General features: G+C 49.8%; 1 protein-coding gene across 5 annotated transcripts in view; it reads right to left on the reverse strand.

Annotated features, from left to right (window-relative positions):
- Positions 1 to 17719, reverse strand: part of FGD5 (FYVE, RhoGEF and PH domain containing 5) — a 188507-nt gene that overhangs the window by 14652 nt on the left and 156136 nt on the right. For all 5 annotated transcript variants that reach the window (XR_005659489.1, XM_039910178.1, XM_039910176.1 and 2 more), the window contains 5 exons: positions 11217 to 11300; positions 9199 to 9278; positions 1705 to 1804; positions 1089 to 1226; positions 56 to 185 (listed from right to left, as the gene is read on the reverse strand). Coding sequence is in view for 4 of the 5 variants with exons in the window: in XM_039910178.1 (XP_039766112.1) it covers positions 56 to 185; positions 1089 to 1226; positions 1705 to 1804; positions 9199 to 9278; positions 11217 to 11300 (532 nt within the window). In the remaining variant the exon portion in view is untranslated. The remainder of the gene's footprint in view (positions 1 to 55; positions 186 to 1088; positions 1227 to 1704; positions 1805 to 9198; positions 9279 to 11216; positions 11301 to 17719) is intronic.

A 17719-nucleotide genomic window follows, 5' to 3' on the forward strand; every position in this document is an offset into this window, starting at 1 on the left:
TGGGAACTCGTGGTTTTCTATATACATTAAACCATGAAGAGAGCTGGGAAATTACCTCTTAGCAGAATTGGGACATCCCCCCCTCGTTTCTTCAGTTCTGCATAACAACCATCACAAACTTTGGCCAGACGGTCCTTGAGGTACTTCAGAGGGTACTTGTTTCTCGAGCAGTTCCGACACACAATCTGTACCAAAGAAATACAGTCAAGGACTACTCACCTTGTATCTCAGCTCACCTTGGGCTCAGCGTTGAGTGTGGGGCCTTTGTGGGTAAATTCAACAAAATGTGCTTTGTTCTCTTCTCCCTATACTAGCCACCTCTCCCAGCCATTCATTCAATAGTATTTAGTGAGGGCTTACTATGTGCGGAGCACTGTACTAAGCACTTGGGATGTACGAATCGGTAACAGATAGAGACAGTCCCTGCCCTTTGACAGGCTTACAAGTCTAATCGGGGGAGAACCTCTTCCACCTGTCAACTAGAAGAATAAACTATTTTAAAACAACCCAAAACGTGAACACGTGACCCTCTCTAAGCACATCTGTGGAGTCATGAGAGCCAGCAGCTACCTTCATGGTTTGCCAGGGACATTTGACAGTCTTGAGACGCCTGAGAGTCAGAGGACCTGGGCTCTAATGCCACTTGACTGTTCTGTGACCTGGGCTGAGTCACTTCACTTCTCTGGGCCTCGGTTTCCTCATCTGTAAAATGGGCATTAAATCCTACTCCCTCCTACTTTGACTGTGAGCCCCTTGTGGGATTGGGTCTGTGTCCAAACTGATTATCTTGGATCTACCTCAGTGCTTGGTACAGTGCTTGGCACAAAGTAAGCACTTAACAAGTACCGTAAAAAAAAAACAACAAAACTCTCTCCTGGCCAGGATGATCAGAGCCCTAAGTGGCAGGGCAGGGTCTTCCCACCACCATGCTGCCCCGAACCTACCTCAGCAGTAAGCTGCTTCCCCAGGATTCGTTCTAGGTAACGGAACCTCCCCCATTCCACCCTACCTGACACGAACCAGACAGATGTTAGGGGGTGGGGGTGGATGGGGGGGGGAGGTCAGGCAACCCGGTGGTCCACACCTACCTTCCCACACGCATGACAGTGATGACGCCTCAAGGTGAGGGAGAAATCGCAGCCACAGTTCATACACATCATGACATGGGACACGGGTACCAAGGTTGGGGGCCTCTCCCCCAGGCAGATCCCCAGCCTTTCCCTAATCTAAAGAAAAGGGGGAAACGGGGAAAGAGAGCACTCACGTCAATTGCACACATCCTTACTGGGTTTGGGTTTGGCTGGAGAGCCTCTGTCTTCCCCTGCAGTTAAGCCAAGGGCTGGGCCTCCAAAAGTCTCCCAGTGGGAGACCCCTTTCCAGGCTGTGCCAGGCAGCTGCATCCATTCTCTAGCACTGAAGCACCCGATATGAGCTCGGCACACAGTTACCACTCAGTAACTACCACTGACCGACTGGAAAGTGCAGCGATTCCCCCTGGAGTGCAACTGGGGTGGGCTCGGGGTCTTCCCTTTAGGCCATGCAGGTGGAAATCTGGGTTTAGGCTTGGCCTTCCTGGCAAGTCGACGTGTCCCAGGTAAACCATCCCAAACTGATGTAGATGGGCCTAGACAGTGCAGATCTTTTTCCTTTCCAAACGATTCGACACGATGCCCGTCGCTCCCCCCACTCCTGCCCCACACTGACCTCGACGCTGTTGTGGAAGGCGGCCAGGGTGTGGATTTTGTAGTCATCTGGTAGAGCTCTGCTGATACAGCTGTACCACTCATCTCTTTCGGAACAGGAGCTGGGGAGGAGTCAAACAGGGAACCTCACTCAGTACCAGGAGTGGCAGAAATGCTCCTTGAGCCCAAAGCAGAGGGCTCAGTTGGAGTCTGCATTTCTCCTGCTGTGGGATCTTCAGCAAGCCTCTTCCTCACTCTGTGCCTCAGTTTCCCTCACCTGTGCCACGGGGAGAGGGGTGTCACACCACCCACTTCCCCACCAGTCCATAATGCTGTGAACTTGGTTGGGGGGGCGGGAAGGGGGGGAAACTGAGCTTCGCTTGGGAAGGTGGCCCAGGGCAAATGATGGTGGAGTGATTTGGAGGGGGAGGGGGGAAGGGTCGACTTCTTGCACCGTCCACTAGATGTCGCTCACTCTGTGCCGAATTCCCTGTGGACCTGGAAAAGACTCGGGAAAATTGAGCCTGCTCAGCTGGTAAAAAGAGCCGCAGGTCTACTCCTAAGGAATACTGACTGGCAAGTAGGTGGGCTAGGGCAGTCCTGGCATTCAGAAAATCTCAGTTGCTCCCTCCTCTTGAATGGGGTTCATCCGGTCTTCTCCTGGCTGCCTTCCAGAAGATGGAGAACATAGAGAACATGGGGCAAGGATGAATTGGGCCCAGTAATGGTTCCCAAATCGGTACAGCTCCAGACAAATTGGGGAAGGAGGTCACCCAGCTCGGGTCCTCAACTTCTCCACAGGCACCTGGGTCACTCTACGCTCCAGCGGAAAGGTCCTGGGCTAGGTGAACAGTAAGGATGTCCTGATGGTCAGGTTTGTGACACAAATAGCACAGGTCCTCGAAGGAAGATGTGTAAGTTTCATTTCCACACAGGCTGGATTCTCCTTCTCCAGTGTCCAGGATGGCCTAGGGGCAGGCCTGCCCGGAGGTAAGGGGATAATAATGTAATAATAATGATGGTACTCGTTAAGTGCTTACTATAAGCCAAACACTGTTTTAAGCGCTGGGGTAGGTACAAGTTAATCAGGTTGGACACAGTCCCTGTTCCGCCTGGGGCTCACAGTTTCAATCCCCGTTTTACAGCTGAGGTAACTGGGGCCCAAGGAAATGAAGTGACTACCCCAAGGTCACCATCCTCTACCAGCAGGTGGTCTCTTGGACCAGCAGAGCCCTGTAGGCATTGGGATATGGAACTGGTCTTTAGGAAGGAATTGGAAGGTGGTGGTGTGGGGGTGGGGGTGAGCTGAGGGTGAATGTTGGGCTCGAAAGAGAGCAACAGAGCAAAGAGAGAGAGAGGGAGAGAGGCTCTCATCAAGCCTCAGGGTCACCTGACGAAATGCAAACCCCAAGAGTGTCCCGTGCCTTTGCAGATTCAGAGCTATGTTTTTCCTATCTGACACCAAAGTCAAACAACCCTGGGGCCGGCTCATTCCTCCAATCCTAAGAATATTCCGAACCACTCCTGCCCACTACTTAAGCGGCTTGGAGAGCCCGTTCAACCTGAAGGGCCCTTTCCAGGTTTCCTGTTCCGTTAGCATCAGCAGCGGTGGTGGCAATGGCTGCTCTGGTCCCAGGGTCTGCAGGCAACAGGGGCAACAGGCCACTAAGCAGGGGATCAGAGAACAATCTCTCCTTTGTGCCATTCCAAGAAAAAAAGGAAGAGAAGGGAAAAGCAAGAGGGTGGCCGATCCACGGCCCCGGGCTGGGGATCCCACAGGTAGAGCCACCGAGCTGGGGAAACGTTGCCTCCTGTCCAACTCACCAACTGTGCTGTAGGGGAACCATTCCAAGACAGGTGTAACGTTTCTCTAGTTACTCCACGTGTGGCTTGGGGAAGGACACATTGTCTAGCTTTCCTTGGCCAAGACCTGAGAATCAAGCAGGGCCTCCACTATGGAAACACTTCCCTCCCCTCCGCCCCCCCTCCCCAAATCTGACATTCCCAGCATGTTGTTTCCGTGGGAAACTTCTCCTCCTCCAATGGAAACCTCATTAAAGCCTTCTGCATGTGAGGGCTCTGCCAGAATCAGGGAGAGGAGTGGTGGTTTTTTTTGGGGTGGGGGGGAGGGCATGGTCGTGGCCTAAAAAAGGGTTAACAGAAAGCAGCACCATTAGCTTGCCTCCTGTTAACCCTTTGGGCCTGCTCCAGGACTCAATCCCTTCTCTGTACTGGAGCCCTGTGTGACAGAACCCAATGTGACAGAACCCAAACTCCCGGTGAATGGGGCAAATGAGAAACCTCTTGGCAAGGACAACTGATCTGGGGCGCGTTCCCCCCCATAAAAGCCTAATCTCTAACAGGCCTCTCTTCACCCTGACTCCACACCATTAACCACCTTCAGGCAGTTGTCGCCTGTCGCCTGCATCTCCGTGGGGTGAATGTGGAGAGAACACAGGGCTGCTGGCTCGGAAGATAAATGATGTCGGCTGGCACTGGCTTTACACCAATTAACTAGCTCACTGGCTCTCCGATGACACAGTGGGTGGGAGAGGATAAAAGAGGCTCTATACACAAGTTCAGAACTGGCCACAGGCTCTGGAGTTTGTGGGGATGGGAGACTTTTTCCAGGCTCCTGGGACCCCACCCTATGTCACCGATTCTTACTGGCTGAGGGCAGGCAGCAAACTTGGCGCCAGTGGCATCAAAGAATAAAACCAGGTACCTGTCCAAGCTTGGAGCAATAACAACAACAACAACTAGGCCAAGGGTCGCATCAAGTGATGAGGTGGTGACTTTAAGCTACAATTCAGGCGGGCCTGCAGGGGCGGCTTCGAAAGCGAGGCTGGAGAGTGAAGGCCCAGGAGAGCTTGGGAGAGGGGCACAGGAAGGCCAGGGAGAGACCCAGCCGTGGTGAGCCCCCTGCGGCCTGCCTCTAGCATGGCTGAGTGGCAAGAGTACGGGCTTGGGAGTCAGAAGACGTGGGCTCTAATCCCGGCTCTGCCACGTGTCTGCTGTGTGACCTTGGGCAACTGGCTTCACTTCCCTGTGCCTCAGTTACCTCATCTGTAAAATGGGGATTAAAACTGTGAGCTCCATGTGGGACAACCTGATTACCTTGTATCTACCCTAGCGCTTAAAACAGTGCTTGGCACGTAGTAAGCACTTAACAAATACCATCAATATTATCATTATTATTATTATTCCCTATGATGAAGTCTCCCCCCGTCCCTCGCCCAGCCAGGATGGCTCTTTCCTCGACCCATCTGCCGCCCCTTGGGGTCAGCAGCAGGATGGATGTTGGTTGATCAGATGGATCTGATGCATATGGAGGAGTGTCTGATAATCAACGAACATCCTTGTTGCATTTCTAGAGTAGATAATTAAAAAGAAAATCTCCCCTAAGTTGAACTATCCCAAGAAGGTACTCGGGGAAAGTAAATGAGAATGGGTGTCTGGTTGAAGAGCCGAAAAAACTCGGTGACCAAAGTACAGCAAATTAAAGTCAACGGTTCTTCCTGCACTCAATGAGGTAAACGACCCCGGGAGTCATTGTACACCGGCCTCAATTCAGAAGGCTGTCTTACTGGATGCCTGTCACATAACCGGGAAGGATGGTTTCGTTTCAACAAAAGATGATTGTGATGTACTTGGCTAACACCCAGGATCAGAGAAGGCAATGAATATCATCTTGCATTAATGGTGCACCTTCCCTCCAAAGAGCTCAGATGACCAACTACTGCACTCCAGTAGTAAGAGCCATAACCCGAGGGAGAAGTCTGTTGAATGTCTGTTCCCACTCGCCTCAGTTAGCCTTCAAGGGCAGTCGGTTGGATGAACAATGATTTCTGCCAAGTGGGTGGCTGGAACCAGCCTGAACGGTCACGACCTGACTAGAGCTAGCAGGGGATATAAGTGTGGCCCTGTGTCCAGTGGGTCACTGTCCCATGCCACCCCCACATTCCTTCTGGACAGCTCTGTTCTGCTCCACCAAACTTTGCTGATTTAGGATTCTGTGAGAACCCCTTCCAGGATGAAACTTTGAAAATCAGTCAGCCTGGAGTATCGGCGGTGGGGGGGGGGGGGGGGCGGCGAATGGGCCTGATCCTCAAAAAGTGTTAGAGTCTGATCCCAAGATCTAAAGCTGTAACTTCACGTGTCTTTCTAGCGCTTAGTACAGTGCCTGGCACATAGGGAGCGCTTAACAAATACCATAATTATTTATTTCCCCTACAGAGACCGAGGCAATCCTAGCCCAGGCAAACTCCTATCTTCGAGCTTCTTTTGCCTCCCTACGTTAGAAGTAAATGCAGTGGCTTCCCCAGCAGGAAAGTCTAGCTGTGCCTCCCCGAGTACAGACACAGATAAATCTTTGCTGCTATTGGCTCTGAGCTGCTCAGAAGTGCCATTCAACCTTTTGAGGCATCCAATTTGCATCCAGCTGAGAGAACCAGAATCTCAAACAATTCCGATTTCCTTGGCTGGGAATGGTATTGAATGGGAGGCCCAAAAGGGCTTCATATGTGGGGCACAGACAGAAAATTTCTCCTTGAGAAAGACACCCTTTATTCAGGGCTTGTGAACAGGTACAACAGACAGACCAAATGTGGGTCAAAGCTTTGACTGCCCATCAGCTTAAACTTGGCAGGACCCAATCTCAAATCCCAGCTGTATTAAACTGTCTAGAGGCCACAGGAATTGGCTAGAACAGGGGACTGGACCCTGTGGCTCGCCAGCCACATGTGGCTCTTTTTGCAATCAAATGTGGCTCTCCAATACAGGCGCCTACCCACTGACGACTTGGCACTGGAAGGGCGATGCCATTAGCGTCGACTCCACAGCAAAAGGCTATTCAGGAAGCTGGGCAGGAAATAGCTGGGCCGCCCTGCCCCTTGGAGCCAGAAAGGGGCTGAGGGGAAGCCAAGATGGCAGCTCCATGCCTCACCAGATGGCAGGGTGAGCTCGAGCTGTTCTTGACTCCCCGAATCCCTGTGTGCCTCGCCTGCCCACCCATGCCAGTCAAGCCAGGCTGAAGTAGGGAAGAGCTCAGCTGCTGTGCCGGGATCCACAAGCACTTATCACTTGCTCCCACGGCAGGGTTGGAAGCAGTTAAACAGTGGTGGAGGAAGAAAATATCCAGATATAATTTCATACTCTCTCATTCTCCCTTTTGTCTCTCCCTTTTACCCCCTTTTTCCCTTTCTTTGCCAGGCTAGGACACCAGCCAGCCTTACCAAGTTATCCCACCCTTTCCTTGCTCAGCTCCTCCCGCTTTCACTCACAGGGTCCGAGAATTTCCCCTGAATCAGAGTAAATTGCCCTGCAGACCAAGCAGGGGTCAGGGCCAGCCCACGAACTCCCACCTCCTTCCTTCCCTCCTGGCTCCAAGGAGCTGTGGAATAGGAGCAGGGCAAAAGCCAGCCCACAGCCTCCCCTGCCCCTTGTCCCGTTTCCCACCTTCTTTTCCCTCTCTTTTCCCTTCTCATTCCCTCTGCCTCCTCTTCTCCGCCCACCTTCCCTTTCCTTTCTCCTCCTACTTCCTCTCTTGTCCCCTCCCCTTTCCCATCTCTGCTGGCAGCAACAGCTGTGTCTTTGAAGCACCCATGTGGTGCAATGATTTCATCACGTTGTACTGTGTATGATGTCATACATCTCATAGTGGCCCTAGAGTGTATGGCCCTTTGTACAGAAGCTGTTCATAGGTCTCATTTGGCTTGGCTGTCCTACACAAAAAGGATGCCAACCCAGTCTAGAGGGTACAGCTAGGGGCCTACGAGAATGCCCACAGGTTGGGAAGAAGGTGAACTGAGGCATCTGTTAGCCTCCAAGGACCCAGTGCTCAGGGGATGACCTACCCTCTTAGATGAGGTGGCATGGGGGAATTACAGTGGCAGGGCTGGGGGTGTGAGAAAGGAAGAACCAGAGACCAACTCCCTCCACCAAACAGCAAAGGACTCTTGTAACAAGCTCTGCCTCTCATCCCGAAAGACAGAAGGCCGGGGGCAATAGCCAAGATGCCTTCCTGGGATTGCTTGACTCCACTCCCCCTCTCCCTTGCTGCTGCTCTGTCAGTTAACAGTCTTTCCTTGTTCCTTGTGCTTTCGTGGGAGCCCCGGGTGGTGGTGGTGGTGACACTTCTCATAGAGGGTCAAAACTCGTTTCCCTTCAACTCCTGAAGAAAATTCCTCTAAAAACACATTATGCTGCCAGGACGATTTCATCTCTACTAACAAGAAACCAAGTATCTGGAATAAACAAAATGCTGGAGTTTCAGACCGTGCTGAAAAAGATGCTGAACAGAAGATTGAGGAGCAAAAAACACTTGACAAAGCAAGGTGTGATGAGACAAGCTTGGTTTAGAGTTTAAGGGTGGAAATGAGGAGTAGTATGGTTGAGTGGACTTCCTATGGAACTGTAAATTAGAAATTCCAGTTCTGGGCTTGGTTTGATGTCTTTTTTGTGTTTGCCCAGGATCACCATAATCATTTTCTGTAATCCTAAACACCAGGTTAATATTTTCCTAGTGTATTAGATTGGAGAAGCAGTGTGGCTCAGTGGAAAGAGCACGGGCTTTGGAGTCAGGGCTCATGAGTTCGAATCCCAGCTCTGCCACTTGTCGGCTGTGTGACTGTGGGCAAGTCACTTCACTTCTCTGTGCCTCAGTTCCCTCATCTGTAAAATGGGGATTAAGACTGTGAGCCCCACGTGGGACAACCTGATTCCCCTTTGTCTACCCCAGCGCTTAGAACAGTGCTCGGCACATAGTAAGCGCTTAACAAATACCAACATTATTATTATTATTATTATTATCTCTCTTTGACTTGTCATCTAAACACTTTAAATGTTCTAAATTCATTGGCCGGCCTTGGATGATCACTATTGTTCACCAGCCTGTGGGTAACCTCGCTGACTCGAGCCGACAGGAGAGATGAACGCAACCTCTGAGAGGAGACTAGGCCTTACACCCCAGGCTGGAGAGAAGTTAGAACAGATAAAAGAATCATCCTGGATTCGTGAGGAATGGATGTTTGGCTTACCCTTCACTCTCTGAAATCTTATCTAGGGTCATGGTGCAGAGTTCACTCATTACGCGGGCAGAGCAAGTCAGATTTTATGAGCCTGATGCTCAGAATGAATGCCCCCTTCATAAAGAAGCACCCGACTGCTAACTGCCACAGCAGGATGGCTCTCAAAATGAAATTTAAATGCAGTGAGACACTAATTAAGTCCCCAAAGCAGCCTGACTGGTCTTGAGACACCATTAATAATACATGGTGATTATATAGCACGTTCCACCTGGGAACAATTTTTGAAGGTTATCAAGAGTCAGGTACTGGCCCTATTCTCCTACAGCTCGGGACACTGAGGCAGAGAGAGAGCAGAAGGAACTTATTCAGAGTGCCACAGGGAGGCGATGGCAGCCCTGGGAAGTGAACCCTGGTCTTCTCACTCTCAGAACTCCTTCCCGGCCAGATGTACCACGGTGGCCGGGGTGATGGCCGAGGGGGAGCAGTACCTGGCGGAAAGGGTCAGGCAGCCCTCCGCAGACTCAATCTTCAGCACGTATTGGACTTTTTCCATCACAGGGCGACTGACCTGCAAAGCAAAGACACTCCTATGAAAGGCCTGTTGGTTCATGAGCAAGGGACGTCCTAGAAGGTCCCATGAACTTGAAGTTGGGAGGCGGGGGGAAAAACACGGGGATGATGGTCAAATCAAAACACCTCCTTCTCCTCTTCACTAACCACTACGGGGCACTTATGTAGGACCAGATACGGATGGATGGATGGGAACTGCTTGCTCAGAGTCGGGGACTGGGTCAACCTACAAAACCCGGTCACTTTTCCCTTGCCCTAGTTAGTTACGGTATTTATTAAGCACGTACAATGTACCATGAGCTTTGCTAAGCGGTGGTAGATACAAGATAATCGTCAGGTCAGACACTCCTTTTCCCTCATGGGACTCAGAATCTAAGGGAGAGGAAGCATTCATTCATTCATTCAATAGTATTTATTGAGCACTTACTATGTGCAGAGCCCTGTACTAAGCACTTGGAATGTATAATTCGGCAACAGATAGAGACAATCCCTGCCCAATGACGGGCTCACAGTCTAAACAGGGGAGACAGACAGCAAAGCGAAACAGAACAAAACAAAAACAAGACAACATCATCAAGATAAATAGAATCAAGAGGATGTACACCTCATTAACAAAATAAATAGGGCAATAAATAATATATACAAATAATATATACAAATGAGCACAGTGCTGAGGGGATGGGAAGGGGGAAGAGCAGAGGGTGGGGGGGGGAGGGGGAGCAGAGGGAAAGGGAGGCTCAGTCTGGGAAGGCCTCCTGGAGGAAGTGAATCCTCAGTAGGGCTTCGAAGAGGGGAAGAGAGTTAGTTTGGCAGACGTGAGGAGGGAGGGCATTTCAGGACAGCGGTAGGACGTGGGCCAGGGGTCGACGGCGGGATAGGCGTGAAAGGGGGACAGTGAAGAGGTGAGCGGCAAAGGAGCGTAGTGTACGGGGTGGGCAGTAGAAAGAGAGAAGGGAGATGAGGTAGGAGGGGGCAAGGTGATGGAGAGCTTTGAAGCCCAGAATGAGGAGTTTTTGTTTCGTGTGGAGGTTGATACGCAACGACTGGAGGTTTTAGAGGAGGGGAGTGACATGCCCAGAGTGTTTCTGTAGGAAGATGATCCGGGCAGCGGAATGAAGAATAGACTGGAGTGGAGAGAGACAGGAGGAAGGGAGATCAGAGAGGAGGCTGACACAATAATCCGGTGGGGATATTATGAGAGCTTGTACCAGCATGATAGTTGTTTGGATAGAGAGGAAAGGGAGGATCTGGGTGATATTATAAAGGTGAGACCAGCAGGTGCTGGTGACGGATTGGACGTGTGGGGTGAATGAGAGAGCTGAGTCAAGGATGACACCAAGGTTGCGGGCCTGTGAGAAGGGAAGGATGGTCAGGCCGTCCACAATGATGGGGAAGTCAGGGAAAGGACAGGGTTTGGGTGGGAAGATAAGGAGCTCGGTGTTTCATCCCCATTCTCAGATGAGAAAACTGAGCACAGAGTTAATAAGAGACTCGCTCAAGGTCTTGCAGGGGTCCATTGCCAGTCCCATGCCTTTTCCACTAGGCCTCCCTGCTGAGGGCACCTATATGATGGATCTGTAAAACTCCCCTTCCACCCCACCTCCTGCAGGTTGCCCTGGCTCCCCTGACTCAAACCGAGGACTCAAACCTAGGCTGAGAAAATCCCCTCCCCCACCTTTTCTTTCCTTCTCTGGGATCTGCTGAGGAGAGACCTATCCCTCCAGGATGTGGCAGTGAGCTCCACGAGTGGCAAGCCCAATGCAATGGGCTTTTCGTTCTAAGAAAACGGCACATGGATTGTTGATGGGATGAACTACAGGGCACGGGGACTGGAGGCAGAGGACCAGTCTAGATGACCTCTCGAGGCCCCTTCCTACTGTAAGATTCTCTGACTCTCCAATTTAAGATACCACCACGAGCCGGAATGAAACTTTACCCTCATGCCGGAAACCGCCAACGTGTTCTTCAGCCGGTATTTGCCATCCTTCTGGGGATATGTGTAGAGGAGGACATCGTTCATCTAGGGGAGGAACAGCCACAAATCAACTTTATCGTGTACTTTGCAACCTAACCTAGAAAGCAAGGACAGTGGAGGTTCCACAACCCTGACAGGGAAGGCATTCACTTGAGATTTTCATTTGAAGCTGGGAAATTGACATGGTTTGAAGAGACACCGTCCGGTTTAGGGTTTCGACCCCCAAAACGCTCCTGCCTCAAGACTATGGGTTTCTGGGGTGGGAGGTTAATGCTTTAACAGGAAAGAATAGAGCTTTTCTTTCCTCTATGTCCTTGGGGCTCCAAGGTTCAATTTGATCCCATTGAATCATTTTTTACTTTCTGTTTCGAGTCAGTTTCCACACCCTGAGCTCTCAGGCACCAGGACAAGAAGTCCTGCTGCTGTTTCTTAGATATTCTGGCATCGCAGGAGGAAGACGTCAAAGAGACAAAAGCGCCTTTTAGGCATTAAAAATAATAGCACGTATGTTAGCATTTCAGAGGGTATTTAGGACTGTTTGCACGAGACCTAAAGTTGTTAACAAAACCACTTGTCAGTGTCTCTTTAAAGTGTGTGGGAACCGGAGGGGCGGGGATTCCTCTCCATGGGATAAGTGTAGGCGGAGGGTGAAGGGGTGCTATTCAGTGCTAGTGACAGTGACACAGCAAGGGCTGGGAAGAGCCTGAGCAGATGCAGATGGGTGCTGGGTGAGCTTCGAATGGGAGTCTAATTCTGACCTGCTAGCTGGGATCCCTCTACTGATCCATTCCCGGATCTCCTCTTAAACAGATAAAACAGTGGAGGACATTAGGCCGCTTCAGAGTGGGGCTGGAGTTTGCTACCTGGACAATCAACTGGAATCAAACCAGGTACAGAACTGTCCTGGGGCGGGGCGGGAAAAGAAGCTCTGTATCCTCGGGACACCGGTGGGGTTTCTGGAACAGTAACCGTATGCTGTTAGGGGATTTGGACCTTATCATTATTGTTATTATTATTATTATTATGGTATTTAAATGCTTACTATGTGCCAGGCACTGTGCTAAGCGCTGGGTGGATACAACAAATCGGGTTGGACACAGTCCCTGTCCCATATGGGGCTCACAGCCTCAATCCCTATTTTACAGATGAGGTAACTGAGGCCCAGAGAAGTGAAGTGATTGCCCAAGGTCACACAGCAGACAAGTGGCGGAGCTGGGATTAGAACCCAGGACCTCAGGCCTGGGCTCCATCCACTACGCCATGCTGCACCTCTACACTCTTGGGAGCAGAGGGTCCCCTCCAGCTATAGACATTTCCACTGAGCTCAAATCTCAGGAAGTGAACATCTCAAGGATGCAAACGATTCTTTCTGGAAGGAAACTCTTCTCCCAGTCAGCCTTGCTAGCGTTAGTGACCACGTGTACAGGGCAAAACACACATCCATTAAAAACAAAACAAAACAAACAAGTCCCAAACCCACATATTCCTTAGCGGTTCCCTGCTCCCTCTTCACGTAAACCAGAAGGGGACTGGCAAAGATACGGGATATGGAGTTCTAAAACTAGTCCTCCCTGCGTGGCCTTCTCCTGGCAAAGAAAAATTTTGACCAGCTCTATTGTATTGTACTCTTCCAAGCGATTAGTACAGTGCTCTGCACACAGTAAGCGCTCAATAAATGCCAGTGATTGACTGACTGATACTGAGAATGAGACTTGCTCTGTGGACACGCAGGTCACAGAAGGAATTTTCCGGTAGAAAAAGCCTTTCCCAAAACACACCTAGCCCCGTCTGGACCTGGTTAATTGGTGAGCAGTTTACTCCAGAAGGAATTTTCCCCCTTCTCCCCCTCCCCCCGCCTCTGGCTCAGGAATGCAAATGATTTGTATTTAAGGATGGGGGCCTCAATTTTAAAAGGCTGCCAAATTTGTGCTAAGGCTCAACTCGAGTGAACGTTAGCTCATAACTGTCCCGTGCCAAGAGAATTGGACAGCCCCAGGGAAGTTGGAATTTCATGGACCCAGGCTGGAGGAATAGAGGGGTTGAAAGAACAGAGCTACTTTCCGCTCAAGTAGTCCTCCCATCAGAGCTGCAAAATGCAGGTTTGCTGAAGAAGACCAAGGTGTTAGTGCTGACCCTGTTTCTATTTAATGAGACAAGAGCCTCTCTCCTGAGGGTTTCAAAGACCAGAGCAGATGTTGCCTCCTTCATCCTTCCTGTGAGGGGATCCTGGTGTGGCAGGGCAGGATCCAGGTGGCCAAGGCTTGGATTCCCAGCCCACTGAGCGAGCCATTTACTATCCCATCCGCTAACACATCCCTGCTCAGAAATAGGATCTTTTCACATTTCTGAGCCTCTATTCTCCTATCTGCAAAATGGATCGATTCCATGGACTTTCTGGGAATTCCTGGGGTGTACTGGTGTTTTAAGATCTGGAAGCTGTTTCAAATACACAAGTTGTTTCTTTTACTTATATTTAAGGAGCCAACCTTGAGAAGGAAGAAATGCTGTAGGGGCTAGTGGGTGGGGAAGGGGTGAGATTATCTACCTTTTTTCCTTTCCAGAAATTCCTGGAATTTCCATTGCCATCAAGCTATCCTTTAGCATTCTAGAATGGCCCAGGACTCTCTACCTGCCCCTTCCGAAGAAGCTCGTCATCTTTCTCCCCAGTTCACTGGTGGGGCAAGGGCTCATCACCGCCTTTTTAACCAGGTTTTTTATTGCTCTATAATCCACCCTCCACGCTCACATTAGTACAACTCAACTGCGTGATTGCATTTGGATTCCCGGTTAATTTGGGCCACTGGGCAGATCTTCCTGCATAAAGATTCAATCTGGCCCCAACAGAATCAGGGTCATGGTCAGTGAATCCACTGAAAGCGATTGGCTGGGAAGCACCCAGAATCCAAGGGAGGGTCATCTGATCTCCCAGGCTGGAGAGTTCAGTTAGGAGTCCAGTACTGAAGGGAACCCAGTAGAAGTCACTGTCCAAATCCAACCCTGTGGTAAGGGGAAAACTGGGAGAGATGGTGGTTCCTTTTGTCACTAGCAACAAAAGCAACGCTTCACCCCTGTGGTTTTGACCTCCCTAGGTATAGTCAGTGTGTGGACACCGTTGATGTGCCCGCTAAATCCACCAAGTTCCTCGTCAGAGAGGAGACATCAGCTGTTCCTGGCCAGTATCCAGCACAAAACCCCTTCACAAAGAATAAGTAATCAAGGTCACAAAGATTAGCTCATAAAAGGCACCACCAGGATCTTCCCAGCATGCACCACCGTGCCTTTGTCTCCAAAGCTGGTTTATTTTATTTATCAATAATGGACGCATTTTCATATCTCTCCCCCTCACTCTCTTTCTCTAAGCTGCCTCCAGCGCATAGTGCTGCCATGGCAACTGTGATTAGCATCCCAAGATTTTATTAAACATTAAGGAAGGCTTTGTTTTCTAATTGCCCATCGAGATATTTTCTTCTTCCTTTTTCCATACTGCACACAAATGGAAAAATTAGCTATTAATCTCCAATAGCAGTGTGTTTGTCGTGATTTTGCCACAGAGAAGGGAAGATAAATATTTCTTGGCTTCCCCTATGAACAAGTAACCAATGGAAAGCCCTGCCTGAAAACCCTCTGATTACTGAAACTTTTTGGCAACGAGGTAACAGGGATTGGACTTTCCAGACTGAGAGGATGTCTTCTGTAGGACCGCAAACTTCTCTTGTCCTGTGAGGGCTCATTTCCCAACCTTTTTGCCCAGGACCATGAACTCTAGACTGTAAGCTCCCCGTGGGCAGAACACAAGTCTACCAACTCTGTTAGGTGAACCATCTCTGTTTTGTTGTATTCTCCCAAGTGCTAAGTACCGAGCTCTGCATACAGTAAATGCCCAATAAATACCATTAATTGATTGAATGATGACCACCCACAAAAAGGGCAGGATCTTAGATCTTAGGGGCTATCTCCCCAGATTTAAACTTGGCCCCTAAGCAAACCCACCAGCCCAGGTCAGAAAATGCCACCATAGGTGACATTTATAGCATAAGCCCTTTGCAAATTCACCACAGAACTCCCTAGGGTCAGCACACTGCCCCCCACTCACAGCCAGGCTCCTGCCCCTCTCTGATGGGTTTCTTTACTTAAGGTCAGGTAATAGTAATAGTAATGCTGCTGCTGATGACAATAATAGTAATAATAATGATAGTGTTTGTTAAGCACTCACTATGCACCAAGCATTGTACTAAGCACTAGGGTAGATATGTGATAATCAGATAAGACACCGTCCCTGTCTCACATGAGGATCATGGTCCAAGTGAAAGGGAGAACAGGTGTTGAATCCCCATCTGAAAGGCAAATCAGGTGCCCTGCTCTGCTGAAGTGCTCCTGAGGGAGGCGAGGCAGGAAAACAGCTCTTGAAAGGAAGGATGCTGGTTACGGGGGTGGAGGGGGAAAGCCCCCAGCAGGGTGATTGCCATTAAGATATTAGTACTTTAATATCTTAAGAGTATAGTGCTCTGCATATAGGAAGTGCTCAGTGAAAACCCTTGATTGATAGAGTATAAAGCACTCCATATTCACTCTTACTGAAGAAGGTCATTGTCAATCTCCCCATTTCACTGGTGGGGCAGGGGAGGCCCAGAGAAGCTCAAGGGCCGGTCCTGGGTCACACACCCCATCCATGGCCAATCCAGGGAGAGAATGCATCATCCGCCCTGCTGCTCTCCAGACATCCATCATTACCCCAGAAAACCAAGCAGGTGAAGAAAGCGGCCACAGGAACCAGTGGATTCAGAAGAGGGAAAATTTGAACAGAGTTAAGAGACCTCATATTAATCAAAAGTCACATGCTGCCTTTTGCTTTGGATAATTAGTATGGTCAATGAATGGTAATTTTTACTACGCCTCTAACCTTCATCCAAGGATCTCAGCTTTTTCAAATCTCTCCTTTGTGATTTTTTTTCTTTTTTGTATGATAATTAGATTGTCATGAGTGTGCACCTGCATGCACATCCACACCCACAAACACACCACACAGCCTGGGTTCTCCTAAATCCAGCAGAAGCCTGAATTGTTGTTCAGAGGGTTAACCCCAAACTCCCAGCCATGGCTATTTCTCCCCCTCCCTTCCAACATAAGCAGGCTCTGTAGAGAAATTCTTGGAAATATGAGATAAGAGATAGTGTCTGACTGGAAGAGTCTCGTAGGCGGGAAGGGGCTGCCAAGTTTAGCAGCCCATTCTGTGCTCTGTGCAAAAAGCCTCCAACACAGACGGGCCTCAGGAAACAGGCGCCCAGCAAAGCACACCAAACATCCTGCCAGGAAGCACCAGATTCAACAATATCATTGGCCAGTAGAAGACTGCTGACTCCAGAACCTTGACAAGTAGCTCTTAGTTAATACACCCACATGCAACACATAACAGACCCAGTTCTGCAGAAACACAAGGACTTTCACACACACACATACACACACACACACACACACACACAATCACAAATGATACAGCAAAGGCTTAACTTTGGTTCGACACAGTCACACTTTGATCAGCTAAAATTCCTCCTCCTTTTAACAATAAAGATACGGTGTCCATCCCCAGCCATTTACTGGCATTTTGAAACTCGACCTGCAGACTCACAGGAATGTTCTAAATCCAAGACTTAACTCAGGTAGGATTGGAGACCCTTAAGTTTTGTGTTCTGGTCTAGAATCTCATCCGTGAAGCTGCAGGCAAAAAACGATGGGAAACTGAACTATCAGTAAGTTGGGGATTTTATAGTCATGAAAGGCTAACACACTCTGCTGCGGGCACACCCTCCAGTATCCTTCACACTCCCTGACTTTGGAAAAGGACTGTTTGATTTCTAGAGAGGGGACATTTTTTGGCTCTCCCTAGATCCCACCGTGGTAATGACCCCATCAGGCCCTGTCTCTGGAATGAAGATGAATGAGATACTACAGAGAGAGAGAGTAGCAAATTCCTTTTACAGTAAAATTATTGTGTGTCAAGCCCTGAGTGTTCTGTTCAGTAGGGTTTCCAGCTACTGGGGTGGGGGTGGGGGGTGGGCGGAGGGGTGGGGAGGAGTTGGGGAAGCCGATCCAGGGTCTACAGCCAACATCAGTTTTGAATAGGGGCAACAGATCTGTTGGTAGAAAGCTGAGTCTTTGAAGGCCAGTCGGTCATTTAGCCACTGGGCAAAATGATGGCCACATCAATGCCTCCTTTCTTCCTTCATTTCAGGATGGCCTCCAACTCACGCTCCGGGTGGAAGGGAGGGCAGTGGAGAGTGAGATGAAAGGGAGCCACAGGCAGAGGCCTGGGCTCTTTTCCTGATTGACAGCCTGACCTAGAGACACAGCAATTCCATTGCTGGTGCCCCCGTTCCCAGTCTGGAAAAGAGACACAATGGGCTTCATTTTTCCGGCTGCTCGGATCCCTTCGGTGTATGTGTTCCCAGGAAATTTCCTATGGGTCT

The sequence above is a fragment of the Ornithorhynchus anatinus genome, chromosome X1 (genome assembly GCF_004115215.2).
Source record: "Ornithorhynchus anatinus isolate Pmale09 chromosome X1, mOrnAna1.pri.v4, whole genome shotgun sequence".
NCBI lineage: Eukaryota > Metazoa > Chordata > Mammalia > Monotremata > Ornithorhynchidae > Ornithorhynchus > Ornithorhynchus anatinus.